This window comes from Pseudorca crassidens, chromosome 3, assembly GCF_039906515.1.
Source record: "Pseudorca crassidens isolate mPseCra1 chromosome 3, mPseCra1.hap1, whole genome shotgun sequence".
NCBI classification, from domain to species: domain Eukaryota; kingdom Metazoa; phylum Chordata; class Mammalia; order Artiodactyla; family Delphinidae; genus Pseudorca; species Pseudorca crassidens.
In genome coordinates, this window is record NC_090298.1 from 145,189,309 (window position 1) to 145,204,234 (window position 14,926).

General features: G+C 50.1%; 1 protein-coding gene across 5 annotated transcripts in view; it reads left to right on the forward strand.

Moving 5' to 3' along the window:
• Positions 1 to 354: 354 nt before the first annotated feature.
• SH3PXD2B (SH3 and PX domains 2B) overlaps positions 355 to 14,926 on the forward strand; it is a 118,511-nt gene continuing 103,939 nt past the window's right edge. For 4 of the 5 annotated variants that reach the window (XM_067732850.1, XM_067732851.1, XM_067732849.1 and 1 more), the window contains exon 1: positions 355 to 604. In XM_067732850.1, coding sequence (XP_067588951.1) covers positions 530 to 604 — 75 coding nt within the window. In that variant the 5' untranslated portion in view covers positions 355 to 529. The remainder of the gene's footprint in view (positions 605 to 14,926) is intronic. The other variant, XM_067732848.1, reaches the window with a different exon arrangement.

Genomic DNA, 14,926 nt, shown 5'->3' on the forward strand with positions numbered 1-14,926 from the left:
ACCCAGAGAGCCCAGAGAGGTTAAGCCACTTGCCCAAGGTCACAGAGTCGATTAGCAGCAGAGCCGGAGTTTGAACCCTGGAGTCTGGCCCTCACATCCGGCGCCAGACCGTGGGTATCAGAAGGAGTGAGTGCGGGAATGAATCCACCGGTCAATCAGTGATCGCAAGGCGGATGCGCGCCCGTCCCCTCCCCCAGCCGCGGGGGCTCGCCGCCGGGACAAAGGCCCTGACGAGGCCGGACGTGGGCCAGCCGGGTCCGCGCTCCGGGGGCGGGCGTGGGGGCCGGGCCCTTTAAGGGGGGCGGGCCAACGACGCGGAGGGCGGGCCGAGGGGCGGGCCGGGGGCGGGCGGCGGCGGGGCCGGAGGGCGCGCGGAGCGAAGGGCGGCGGCGGCGGCTCGTGCTCGGACCGGCCTCTGGATCCCGCTCGGCCCCCGGATCCCGCTCGGCCGGCTGTTCCCGGCCCGCTGTGGCGCGCCCCAACACCCCGCGTTCCCCGCACCCGCACTCGGCCCCGCGGAGGAGAGGCCATGCCGCCGCGGCGCAGCATCGTGGAGGTGAAGGTGCTGGACGTGCAGAAGCGGCGGGTGCCCAACAAGCATTATGTGAGTGCCGCGCGACCCCCACGCCCCCTTGAGCCCGTGCCCCAACGGGGGCGATCTAGAGCCCCCACGGCTCTGAAAACTTCTGCCTCCTGCTCTTTCTCCCCCACCTCCCCTCCACTCCCCTCTCGGCACTGCTGCTGCGCGGCCCGGGTCTCTCCCGGCTCCTCCCTCTCTCCCCCTCCCCCTCCTCTCTTTTGCCCTGTTCCGCTCCTCCACCGTGTCCTCCCGCCTCGTCCCCCCCTTGTCTTTTTGCCGCCCCTCTCCCCCTCTCCGTCTGCTCCTTGTCCCCCCAACTCCCGTCCTGCCCATCCGTGGAAAAGTCTGGCCGGTGTAGGGAACAGAGAGACAGAGAGAGGCGCCTGTTCTCAGGCCGCCCGTCCTGTCCCTCCTTGTCTGGAGGCGCTCAGACCCGCAGTGCCCAGCCACAGGTAGCCCCAGCAGGGATCCCCAAGTTGGCTCCGTCCTTTTGGAGGAGCCAGCCGGAGCGATAGAGATCTCTGAGAATGGATCCCTTGAGTGCCTGCACCATTAAAAAGTTTTTTTAAAAAAGAAAAAGATCCCTGCCCCTTCTCTCCAATAACTTCTGTTTAAAAATGTATGAAAGTTTTCTCTTGGTTATCTCCCTGGCAAAATGGGAATCTTGTTTAGAGCTGGCGGGGACTTGAAAAAATGGGCCAGTAGCCTCATTTTGCAGACGGGACCCTCAGATGGGCTGAGGCTCAGGGAGGCTTCAGGTTCTGGAAGAAGGAGGAGCTGCATTCGGTTTTCCCTGCCTCTGGAAGGTGTACCTGGGGTAGATGGTGACCCGCCAGATGGGAAGTGGGTTCCACACCAGCCTAGGAGCTGAATCTGTGGGTTCAAGGGGCCCTTGGACTACCTCAGAGATTCTGGGTAGAGGGGTAATGGGGCTGTGTGGTGTTGGGCCCAGGTGAGGCCTTGGGGAGGCCTCTCTGCAGGAGGGAAGGGGGCTATGGTGTCTCTGGTGGTGAGAAGGGAGCAGTGGCAGCGCCTAGCTGCAGAGAAGTTAACCAGGAAGGAAAAAAGAGCAAGAGGGAGGGAAAAAAAATCCTAACAAAGAAGTATAGAACAATAAAGAGCGAGGGGCGTTGGCTGGCTAAACTCAGCTCCTTGACCTCCCTGCAAGTCGTCTTGGGATCTCTTTTCTTAAGAGGCTCGTTCTTATAAAGCAGATCTACCTGCCTTACACGAATAGTCTATACAATTCTGAAAGGAGATAGCGGGGGAAGCCACTCTGCACTCCCTACGAGAAAGGGTGTGCTGTGTGAGCCTGTATTGTTATTGGCTGGGCAGCCAGTTATTCAAGCCTTAGCCAGGCGGTGGGAAGCTATTTCCTGGACCTGTGGCATCTTTAAATAGAGTGAAGTTTCCCTTGATTCCAGAGCTGGGCTAAATTGTCTCCCCCGCACCCCCTTTCTTTTTAACTGTTTCAAATGCTACCAAATCTTGGTTCCTTGTTTGAGCCTGTTGAGTGTATAACTGAGTTGCCTCTTTGCTATGAAGACAGTTTTTACCAACATGGCAGACAGGAGGAAGTCTGAAATTCCCCATGCTGCCTCCCACCACATCTGTGAGCTGGGAGCACCAGAATATATACAGCCTCCAAGAAATGGGCATCATCATCCACTCTCTCCTGTCCTCTCTCATCACACGACTATCAGGCACAGGTTCTTAAGCCCATTTGACAGATGAGGAAACTAAGGCTCAGAAAGATGAGGTCACAGTCAGGGCCAGAACAAGAATGTAAATCCAAGTATGTTCGACCCCAAAAAGTGTTATTCCACCAGGTCACACCACTTTGCAGATTTCATACCCCGTAGTTTCCCTACGCAAAGTCCTCTTAAAAACTGAGAATTTTGCCATCATTTGTGATCACTCTGAGGCTTTTCATTCTGTTTAGATCCCTCCCTGCCAGTTTTCTGGAGGTGCGGCAGCTTTGAGGGGCATCTCTGTAAACCTTCAACCACTTTTTAGGGGCTCCTTCAGACAGGTCTCTAAATATTAACATGGATTTGGGTTTAAATCTTGGCACCCAGCTTGCTGTGTAGCCTCTCTGATCCTCAGTTTCCTCATCTGTAAAATGGGGGTAATGGTGCCCACTTCCTAGGAGAAGGGATCTTGTGACTGACAGGGTTGACATTCCATAACCGTCAGATGCCTGCCTCCCTGCCCTGTGGTATCCATGTTACTCTGACTGGGAACATGCCAAAGTCACATGAGGAGGGATTTCACCAAGAATTTATTTTTCTGCATGTGGGTTTAGGCACTCCTGTGATGCAAGGGAGCCCCCTCCCTTCTAGCCAGCCTTCTGGTTTCATCGGATGAATAGGGGCAATGGGTTGAACTGAAGCCTGAGTCATCCACAGGAACAGAGAAAGTTAAGTGCTGTGATGGCAGGAAACCCATCAACAACTGCTAGTGACCCCTGCCCCTGTTCCCAAACCATACCTGCCCCTGCCACTCTAGAAAGAATGGGCATGGAGGTAGCTATTGGCATGGGTCTGGACTTTTTTCCCATTTGGTATATCCTCCTCTCTGAAGTTGGCCCAGCCACTCTGGAGAGATGGCATGAGCAGAGGAGTTGGACAGCCCTGGGCTCAGCCACTTCCTGCTGTGTGACCTTGAGCTGGTCAATATACCTCTCTGAACTGCTTCTATAATCTGCAAATTGTAAATAGTGCTGCGTCCCTCTAGGGCAGAATTTCTCAGCCTCAGCAGTGTTGATATTTTGGGCCAGATCGTTCTTCGTTGTGAGGGGCTGTCCTGTGCATGGTAGAATGTTCAGCAGCATCTCTGGTTTCTACCCCCTAGGTGCCAGTAAGCATCCCCCTCCCTAATTGTGACAACCAAAAATGTCTCCACACACGTCCCCCAGGAGGGCGAAATCACACACACCCTGGCTTCTAACCGCCCTGCCCCAAACACTGCATGAGAACATACAAGTTAGTTACTGAGGCTTCCCACCACCTGCTCCCTATTTACAGCTACTTCAGCCTCCACCTGTCTCATCACTCAGTTGCCTGGGAGCGAACAGGTCACAGGTGCTGTAGATCTCGTTGGAGAGCTTCACCAGGAGCTCAGGGCTGCCCATCAAGGCTGGGCCACTTGTTCCACCTTAAATGGCATCTTCTCCATGATCAGGGCGGCATCTTCATCACGCCTGGCCCCAGCCTCCTTCACTTGTGGGCAGAGACGTCATCAGTGGGCCCAAGGGCAGAGCCATAGGCCACATCTGGAGAATGCAGGGGCAGAAGCTCCCAGGGCCTCCGAGATCCCCATGGGTGGGTAGGGATCATTGTTGACAGTAGTATCAACAGTATTATCATCTGGAGAAAGCTTCCCTGGAGCCACTGCACTCTGTCTGTTGGCGTTTCTCTGCCTGCATCTTCCTGCCGTGGAGCCTAGGGCTTTCTAAATGAATGGAAAGGGGGCTTTCAAGTGTGACACCCTGGGACACCCTCCCCAGCTAGGTTATCTTCCAGCTTGAGGGGAGGAGGAAGTGCTCCCTGTAGGTTTTGCAGGGTTTTTTTGGATCACCCCATTTCCAGCACTGGAGAGGGAGGTACAGAAGCCTTGGGGTTAGAAAAAAGTCTCCCTTAGCAGGGGCCAGGAAATACTGGCTTGCTCTGTCTTAAGATCTTTAGATGTTAAGAAGAGCAAGATGCTAGAAGTAGTTATAGAAGCAGTAATCTTAGCAGCTGAAATTTAATCCATTGTTGTGGGCTAGGCACTGGATTAAGCTCTCTATGTGTATTTAGTCATCACAACAGCCCTTTAAAATAGGTACTTTTCCAATACACTAATACACGATTTCAAGTATACAGATACATAGGATAAGTTAAATATCTGTCAGTCTACCATCCAGCTGTCAGATCTTTACGTTTTGCCCTATTCATTTCAAATCATTTTTATTTTGTAAGAAATGAAATATTGCACATGCAAAGCCCCCTGTGCACCCACTCCAACAGTCACTCCCCCTGAAATAAAAACAATATCCTACATTTGGTGCTTGTCATTCCCATGCACATTTTAAAAATAGACCAACAGATATGATTTTTTTATTCAGTAGCTTTACTGAGGTATGATTTACATACCATAAATTCACCCATTGTAAGTGTACAATTGGCTGATTTCTTTAGATAAATGTGTGGAGCTGTGCAGCCATCATCACAATCCAGTTTTATAACATTTCCATCACCCCCAAAAAGGTCCCTTGTGCCCTGTGGCAATCAGGCCCCTTCCCAGCTAGGCCTCGTGTACCTTTTAATGTTTGTACCTTTTCAGCAGTCCCCAAGATCTTGTATGGAAAGTTTTAAAGCTACAAAACATTCCACTTTTGAGATCTATGTTGGTACATGTAGCTTCAGTTCATTTTAACTGCTGATTCATATTCCATTTATGAATATACCCCTGTCTATTCGAGCTCCTGTAGGAGATTTTTAGGATACTTTCTTGTAGCTGCTTCCTTGCACGTACAGCTGAGGCGAGATTGCTGGCTCTTGGGGTTTGTGCATTTTCACCTGTGCATTTAACGTCCCTGGGAGCAGTGTCTGGGGGTCTCTTTGCTCTGGCTCCTCGCTAACACTCCGAATTGTCAGACTTTTTAGTGGGTACGGAATAGTATCTCATGGCAGTGCTTGTTTGCATTTCCCTGCTTGCTAGTAAAGTTACGTATCTTTTCACACCTTTGTCAGCCTTTTGAGTTTCCTCTGCTGTGAATTAATTGCCCGTTTTATCTTTTGCCCCTTTTTTTGGTATACTGAGTTATTGGTTTTCTGTTCATTTATAGGATTTATTTATACACTCAGGATCCTGGTACTTCAGATAGTTACGCTAGTGTTCTCGTTTTCCCCTTGAGACTGGAGGCTCAGAGAAGTACAGGCACATGCCTGAGGTCACACAGCAAAGAGTGGCAGCGTGGGGATTGGCGTACGCGTATGCGGCAGCCCTGTGATCCCACCCCTGAGCGAAGTGACCTTGGGTGGATCATTTAAGCCTCCAGGCCCCAGTTTCTCCATCCTGGCCCTTCCCTCATCTCACTGTTCATTCACTCAGCCTGGACTGATGAAGCACAAGCTGCCACCAACCCTTAGTCATTCTCACCCCAGGGAAGCTCTGGGTTGATGATGCCCCTGGAGTGATGGGTTGGCAGGCCCTGTGCTGCTGGCCTTGAAACCTCCCTCTCCACCTGCCAGACTCTAAGAGCAACGGGTCTCTCCTCTGAGCAGCTGACTTTTGCAGGATGGGTCACGCCCTTATTAGGCATTATTATCAACATTCTTGTTTCAGTCTGTGGGAGACCTCTGGCTGGCAGGCTCAGTGGTCTGGAACAAACTGAATGTGCTGCCCAAATTAGCTGCGTTCTGTTTTCCAGCCTGCCCCATCCCCTGCTGCCCCCAGCATCCCAGCCATCCTGGCACCCTGTTTTGCAGAAACATGGCATGGCAGGCCAACAAACTTGAGTGGAAAGAACTTGGGTATCAGAGACAAACATTCAAGTTCTGCATGGTCTTGGGTGACTGACTCAACCCCCAGCCTTAGTTTCTGTATCTGGAAAATGAGGACAGTGTCACCCTTCTAAGATGATTGTGTGCTTGTTTAGATGATGTATGCATTCAACCTATTCTCCATCCCTCCTGCCGAGGGATAAATGCCAGCTCCTAGCACATTCCTTATGGACGCACCATTACCGCATGAAGAAAGGACTGGATTTGAGTTCTCTTCATGAGCTCCTGGGCTGGGTGACCTTGCAGACAAGCTCCCCAAGGGTCTGTAAAATGGGGCCAGTAATAGCGCTTACCTGCAGGTATAGGGCACCTCTCACACACTGCTGATGCCTTCTGTATAAAGGGCACTCAATCAGTGGTAGTCATGAAAACTAGCATTAACGATAGTAATAGCCATGCTCCACATCTCTGCCTCTCTCCTGCCTCCTGCCCTAGGGGCCTGCTCTTTGTTTTCCATGCTTTTTCATTCATGAGGCATTTCTGGGGTGCCGGGCCCCCAGGCAGAACACCCTGCTGCCCTGGGACAGGCCCGTGAGCAACGCAGAGCCCGCCTACCTCCTCTACAGGTGGTTCTTGTCCTGCAGCCTGTCTGCGTCACACAGAGGTAGTACCCTCAGTAGGCGTTAAGCCCCCTCGGGTCGGTTTTTTTTTAATGGCTCTTGCTTTCTTCGGACTGAAAAATGATGGACCTTGTCACCTGCGCTGTGCCATCCTGTTCCCTCTGGTCCATGGTTGCAAGAAGCCAGGCCTCTCACCTCACCTGCCAGGTCCTCCTCAGCCTGGGCTCTTACACTCTAGGCTCTTGCAGTTGTCTCAAGATCAAAGCGGGTGGGGCTGTCATATCTTAAGAGTTACTTGAATGTCCCTTTAGTTCAGACTTGGAACCTGGGCCATTCCTTGCTTCTGGTAAGCAAGGAAAGTACACCAAACAGCATGCGTTCAGATCCCTGCCCTGCCACCTACCAACAGTGTGACCCCAGACAAATTACTTACCCTTTCTCTACCTCACCTGTAAAATGGGAATAATGATAGTTCCAATCTCTTAGGGCTGACGTGAGGATTAAATGGGCCTGGCATAGAGTAAGGGCTCGATAACTATGAGCTATATTAGGAGTGTACAAACATAGTATCATTTATGATAGTAGACGTTGGGGACCACTTAAACACCCATCTGTAGAGAACAAGATAAATGAAACGTACTATATCCGTGAGCTAGAATACCATCGAGCTGGCAAAAATTCCATCTTCTGTCACGGGAATATGAAATAGTAAAAGCTGTTGGCAAAACAACGTGCTCAGGCTGACTCGCACCTGGTTACAAGCGAAGGCGCCTGTGAAAGCACAGAAACATAGCTGATAAAATATATGTCACTTTTTTTTTTTTGCTCATCTGTGCATTGCATTTCTCTATTTTCCAAATGTCCTGTGGGGAACACGTATTCCTGTTTTTAGTAAAAGTATAAAAACAGTGAATGCTCATTTTAAAAGAGAAGCAGTGCCACACCGTGACGGCTCCAGCCAGGTTCCCACATCCCCACCACTTCATCCTGTCCTGAAGCAGCCGAATCCTCCAGCTCCTCCAAGAGCCTGTCCTCCCCAGACAGATGCTGGCCTCCGAGACTCTCCCCCAACTCCTGCCATGGAACCAGGGCTCTGGATGTGGCTTTCCAGTCCTCCAGCCCAAGAAATAGCAAGAGATGAGTTTAAAATACCACAAGGGGAGGAAGGCCTGAGCAGACGCTTTTCTGGCTGAAATGCTCCTTGCTCAGTGGCCTGGCCCTCCCTCCTGTAGTGCTTATATCTGAATAGGTTGGAAAGACTTGCAGGCCGGAGTTCAGCAGTCTGCACCCTGAGGTCAATCAGGTTAGAGTTGTTGCCCCACTCCCCTGGGCAGATCATCCAACCGCTTGTCACCCACCCTGAGGTGCACGGGCGTCAGCAAGCGACAGAGTTACCACATTGCCAAAAAAGGCCTAGGGGACCACTCCATGCATGGTACTACTTCTCATCTAGGACACTCATATCCTGTTGCAAATCATGCGTGCTTTTTTCCTTGGAGAAAGAGCTCTGATAGGGTGAACGGTCTTGGTTGGTGTGACTCAGTTTTCTCCTTACCCTGGGAGGCCAAGGCCAGCTGCAGGTCACTGCAGCTGCAGGAAAGGGAGCCACTAGATGAGCATCCTGTCGGCCTGGTGGGCGCAAGTGATGACGCATGAACACCCTTGGCCCAAGGAGAGAAGATGAGGCTTCTTCAGTAGGCCGCGTGGCCGGAGGGTTGTGAGCATGGCTTCTGCGCCCAGCAGCTGGGCTCTGGTCTGAAGTTTGAATTTCAGAGAAACATGTAATATTTGGGACCTACTGTCATCCACTCGCTGTTGGCCCTGAGCCTTCTCCTCTGGGAAGTGGGCAGCTTTGGTGGGGAAATTAAATGACCTTTTGTGCGGAATGCCTGAGAGGATGCCGCTGGGGCAGCCGTCCTTGCAGCTTCCTGGCCCGGGGTACTGCCCAGAAACTGGGGCCCTGTGGTCCCTTTCACAGAGCCCTTGCCAGTGGGGTCATCCAGATCCTGGGTGGCAGAGCTGGCATCCCTGCCCCCTGCCAGGACATGGGGACAAGCTGACGTGATAGACTTGGGAGGCCTGGTGTCTCCTGCCTGGGGGCCAGTGGGCAGGGGCTGGTGTGGCTCATTCCTCAGGGACTCTGCCAGGAGCCCGCAAGCCCGAGCCTTGCCGCAAGCCATCCTTCTGCTGCCCCATTATCCAAACTACAGGGCATTCTCTCCTCATACGTGCTGGCCCAGGTGCAGGCCTGCAGGCGGGCGATGAGCCCAAGCCCGGGGCCTTCTTTAAACGGTGAAGGGAGAAGGGACCAGAGGTGCATCTGTCGTGCATGTGTGTGTGTGTGCGCGCGTGCGCACGCCCATGTGCAGAGCTCTCCCGCCTGCTTTTGCAGGCGTCTCCCCAGCCATCCCAAAACTTAGGGCTGTTAGATTTACCAAATGAAAATACAGGATGCCCAGTGAAGTCTGAATTTCAGATAAACATGTAATATTTGGGACCTACTTATACTAAAAAATGATTCATTGTTTATTTGAAATTCACATTTCCTGGGGCATCCTGTGCTTTATCTGGTAATGCTGCGGAGACTACCACTTTCAATAAAACAACAACCAAGAAACCTTCGTACTTTGTAGTACTGATAATGTTTCTTGAGAATCCACTGAACAAAGGTAAGTCCCTTTAGGGGCCAGGCACCTTTGAGCACAGGGATGATACACAGATATGCAAAGCGGGGATTCAGACCTCAAGGAGGTCAGTGTCCTGAGAGACAGGTAGATGGCCTTTCAGGGCTAGCCTGGAACTTGGGAATGAGCAGGGGCCTGTGTCTTAGGGTTTGGGGGAAGTTGGACTTGGAGAAGGCAACGCAGTGCAGGTGACCCAGGGCTGGTCACAAAGCATGGGAGGGATGCTGTCAAGTAGAGAAGGGTAAAGGAATTTTAGGCAGACAGAACAGGAGGGAAAGGAAGCTGAAACCCTGGCATGTGGCGTGTTTGAAAAAAGCAGGAGAGATTTGAGTAATAGAGATGGAGCTTGACAGGTGGCTGGGGGCCCCAAGGATCTGGGGGCTTCTGACTGGGCCAAGCCTGGTGGAGGACCTAAAATCCCACAAGCCACGTGGTGTGGCATAAATAAATACATACATACATACATACATAAGAAAGCATAGACTCTACCCTCAAGAAGGCCACGCCTTCCCCCCACACACACGCAAACACACGTGGCTGGGTGGCCAGGACTCAGGATCAGAGGTATCCAAGATGGAAGTGGTTGGGAGGAGCTGGGACTCAGGGGCACTCCCCCGGCTTGATGGGCTGGGGGAGCACCTTTCACAGGAGAATGGAGGGGGCAGACACAGACAGACCTGGGAGAGAGAGAGCACCTGTCCACAGGAGGACTGTGCAGACAGTGAAGATAAAGTTAGAGAGGGAGGGAGGGATGGGAAATATTAAAGAGGTCTATGATAGCCAGTAGGAATTCTGAAATTTGGGAGGGATTAAATAACTCCAAATTCATTTTGTTCTCAAGACTTAACAATCATTTATTGTTGTTATTATTATTGAATAGCTATCGTTTATTTGAGTGCTTACTGTACGCTCCAGGCTTTTCATGCTTTGTGTCGCTGGATCTGAGCAGCAGTTCTGTGAGGTAAGGAGTATTAGGATTCTTGGGCTGCAAGTGACAGAAATGAACCTAATGAACTTAAGCCATAGGAAATGTATTGGAAAGATGGCTCTGGCAGAACTTGGCTCAGCCCCCAGTCACAGAAAGGACAAGGAGTTGAAACTGCTTGTGGGCATCAGAGCATCACCAGAAGCAGGCACCTGCTCCATCCCTCAGTCCCTTTGGCCACTCAAGAGTCCAGTTCTAGGAGGAGAGAATCTGATTGGCCCAGCCAAATCACCTGACCATCCTTTGGTCAGGCAAGGGCAGGATACTGTGATCCACAGTCCCACTGAAATTGCCAATAGTTGTAGGAGATTCAGAGCACTGTTGCTGGAAGAAGGGGGCATGGAGCCTGGACAGGTGGAAACAACAGATGTCTGCTACATAGGTACTGTTATTAGCCCATTTCACAAATGTGGAAACTGAGACTTTGAAAGATAAAGTACTTTGCCCAGGATGACACTCGGCTCTGCTGCCTATCATTGAATATAAAGAAGGGTATAGTCAACTCTCCCCCTAGATTTGAAGGGAAACGTTGCCTTAAAGCACATAACAAGAGTATTTTCTACTCTGCTTAATTAAGCAGAATTGCATGGACCCCCTGCCTACTGCACTGGCAAAGAAAGCCAGAAACCCACTCAGTGGCGTCAGCATTTCCTCCTCCCCAGCCAAGGTGTGAATCAGCAGCCTGTGGCTTCGGGCCACCATTGGCTGCCAGTCAGTTGCACAGATGTGTGTTTGTTGTCTGCCCTGGGCTAGGCCTGGTCCCAAGCTGAAGAGAGGCTGAGATGACCAGGCAGCCTTTGTCCTTATAGAGGTCACCATCTGTTTGGAACACGTCACCACGGCATAAGGGCTGTGGTGGGGCCTGCAGTAGGGCTCTGGGGACAGGGCAGGGGTCTGAGGCCTGGACTGCCCATTCCCCATTCCCTGCTGCACCAGAGAGGTGGCGCTCTGAGCTGGGGTCAAGAGGAGGTGGGTGCTCTGGAACAGGGAAAGCCAACTGGCAGAGTTTTTAATATGGGTGGAATTCGGAGGGTCCTTGAACTTGGAAGGGGGAAGAGTACATCTTTATTCTCACTAACCTCCAATAGCAATTTAGCACTGCCTTCCATTATGAATGAAGGCAGCGACCCTCAGTGATATTAGTAATACCTGTGACTTTGTCACCAGTAGAAATTCACAGATATTTTCACGTCACTTTACAGTTGTTGCATTTATCCTCATCACTGCTTCAGAACTGTGATGTTATTCGACCCACTGCTGGATTTTGTTATTTATTGCATTAATAAAAGTGTACATATGTTCATAATTTTATTTTTTGAAACATTTTTATTACAATTCAGTATTTCATTTGGAATGCTATATGCTTTAATTTAGTCATTTTTAAATCATTTTGAGAAGCGGACCATAGATTTCATCAGATTGCCAGAGGGCTCCGTGGCACACAAAAAAAGGTGAAAAACTTCTGGGTAGAAGTTTCAGAGTTTGGACTTGGAAGTTAAGCATGGATTTGACCTGCCTCTGCCGGTGACCAGCAGAGTGTGTGACCTTAGTAAGTGACTTAACTTCTCTGTGCCTCAGTTTCTTCATCTGTAAATTGAGGGTAAGAATAGTACCTACTGTGGGTTATTTTATGTAAAGGGTTTAAAGCAGTGCCTGACACATAAAAGTACTGAATGAATAGTTACCTGTTAGTGTTATATTATCTTTACCATCATCATCTTTACCGTTCCCTGACCAGTGATGTGCTTTTTTTTTTTTTTTTTTTTTGCGGTACGTGGGCCTCTCCCGTTGCGGAGCACAGGCTCCGGACGCGCAGGCTCAGCAGCCATGGCTCACGGGCCCAGCCGCTCTGCGGCACGTGGGATCCTCCCGGACCGGGGCACGAACCCGCGTCCCCTGCATCGGCAGGCGGACTCTCAACCACTGCGCCACCAGGGAAGCCCTTGATGCGCTTTTTTAATAAGCAACCTCGAATGATGTGACACAGGTCATCTGGAATGACCACACCTTGAGAAACATACTCTAAATGGACTAGTCCAGGATGCACCCCCCTAAGATTTAAAAGCAGTCTTCCCCAAAGATTTGTATATTTGGATATTTAGCAGTGTGGTAATTAAAATAATACTGAAAATGTTTATCATTGGAGGCATGATTAAATAAATGGACCACTAAGGATCCTTTATAATTTTTGCTGAGAGAATTTTTAATGAAATGGGGAAATGCTCACCATGTAACACAGGTGAAAAAGATCATGTATATACAATGTGATCTTAATTTCATAAACTACTTCAACATATAGAAAAAGGGTCTGGGAAGAAGTATAACCAAAGCTTCGTCTCTGGTGGTAGAAATGTGGATGCTTGTTAAGACCTCAGCCTCTGCCATCAGACTTTATTACCAACTCTGTGGAACAGGTTACTTCACATGCTGGGTCTTACTTTCCACCACTGCTGGGTGGAAACAGTAATACAGTGTAGCTTTATAGGAAACACATCAAGACCATTGGTGGTTGTGAGCCGTTACATTGTTTTACATTGTATTATATGTTTATGTATTATCCCAGGTTTCTCTAGAGAGGAGAGGACAGTGTAGGACAGCAGAGTCAGGAAAGCTTCCTGGAGAGAGGGAGAAAGAGGGGACCCTGCTTCCCTTTTCCCTTTTTTCCTGTCTCATAGACTTGTGTATGAAGCGCAGGAAGCTGGCAGAGAAGTCCACATAGGGATTCACATCAAGGCTGGGAGGAATAGTCTCTGCCAGATGAGGAGCCCAGCAGGGCATGGGTACAGGGGTGGCCAGGGAACCCACAGAACCTGACCGTCAGGACCACATACGATTTCATGTGGGAGAAGGGGCTAGCTACTTGGCTGTACAAAGTTTGGAACCCACTTCTGCAGCCCCCCTACTTTATCTGGTGGAGGAATCCCTACTCCCCTTCTGATACCAATAGATGGCTGTCCCCAGCGTTTGAGAGCTCAGTCCCTCTATGTTCTCATCTAGTTCTTTTCTCCTCTTTCTTCATGTCCCCAAGCCCAGTGGGACAGGAAGATGAAGCTGCATTTATATGGAGGGGACAGCTGTTTAGGGAGTATCCTAGAAATCCTAATTGACCCCTTTCTGCCTGTCACCCAACCAGGGCACTCAGCTTTGATGCTGAGGTTCCTAGTGGACCAAGCCCATCGTGGTGCTCATCCATTGGATATGACTGTGTTGACTCGTCTCCTCCTCTCCCACCAGCCCCTGAATCCCTCATAGTCTAAGGACAGGTGCCAAGTGTGTTCCTTGAATGAAACCATAACTTCTTGGGCTCCCTCAATCCCTGGGTCCCGTGATTCTAGGATGATGACCATTGATGTTATCCTTCAGCTGACTCAGAATTGGATTCCTTGTGATGACCCCCCACTGACACCAGACTGAGCACTGTATCATAGTAGTTAAGGCACAGGCTTTGGAGGCAGCCAGACCTGGGTGTAAATCCTGGCTTCGTCACTTTCTACCAGTGCTATTTAGGGTACGTCTCTTAAGCTCTCAGAACCTCAGTATCTTCATCTGTAAATGGAGGAGTTCCCGACACATAGTAAACACTCAAGAGAAAAGTAACTAATTCTCAGTCTAGTCCAGTGGACACAGATATAATATTATAACCCCTTGGGATGCTACTAGGTTGAGCCATATGAAATTGTCAATTTTTGACTTAACAAGTGGCAACTTCACTTAGTTCAACCTAATGATCTGGGTTTGATTTGGGCCTGAGGAACTTACTTTTGCATGGAAGGGGGTAAAGGGCCACCACTGTACCAGGTATCTTACAGACATTATCCCATTTACACTTTACAACAGCCCTGAGGGACAGGTAATACTATTCCAGTCATCCCCTGGTATCCACGGGGGATTCGTTCCAAGGCCTCTTATGGATACCAAAATCCACAGATGCTCAAGTCCCTAGTATATAATGGTGTCGTATTTGCATATAACCTTTGCGCATCCTCTCCAATACTTTAAATCATCTCTAGGTTACTTATAATACCTAATACAATGTAAATGCTATGTAGGTAGCTGTAAGTACAATGTAAATGCTATGTAAGTAGTTGCTGGGTCACAGCAAATTCAAGTTTTGCTTTTTAGAACTTTCTGGAATTTTTTTTTTTTTAATCTGAGCTTGGTTGAATCCTTGGGTGCCAAGGGCTGACTGTATTAGCATCCCCATTTACCAAATGGGGAAACTGAGGCTCCTAAGTAGCTTGCTCAAGGAAGTGGTGTAGCCAGGATTGGAACCCAGGTCAATCCAACTGAAAGTCTGTGCTATTTGCATTGCTGCTGTCTTGAGACTGGGCTGCCTGTTCCACATGGTGTGGCTAGCGAGTTCGCAGCATTCTCTTGGGCTTCCTCGCCCAGGAGCTGGCAGCTGTAGCCCAAAACTCCCCGAGACGCTGCCTGTGGGACCCCACATTTCTTGTTCTGGTTTAGACAGTCAGCTTCTGCAGTTTTCTTCTGCTGTGTCTTTGGCTTTGGTTGGGGGACTGGAAGGGGCATTCTGGAGTCAAACAAACCTGGGTTCAAATTCTGGCATC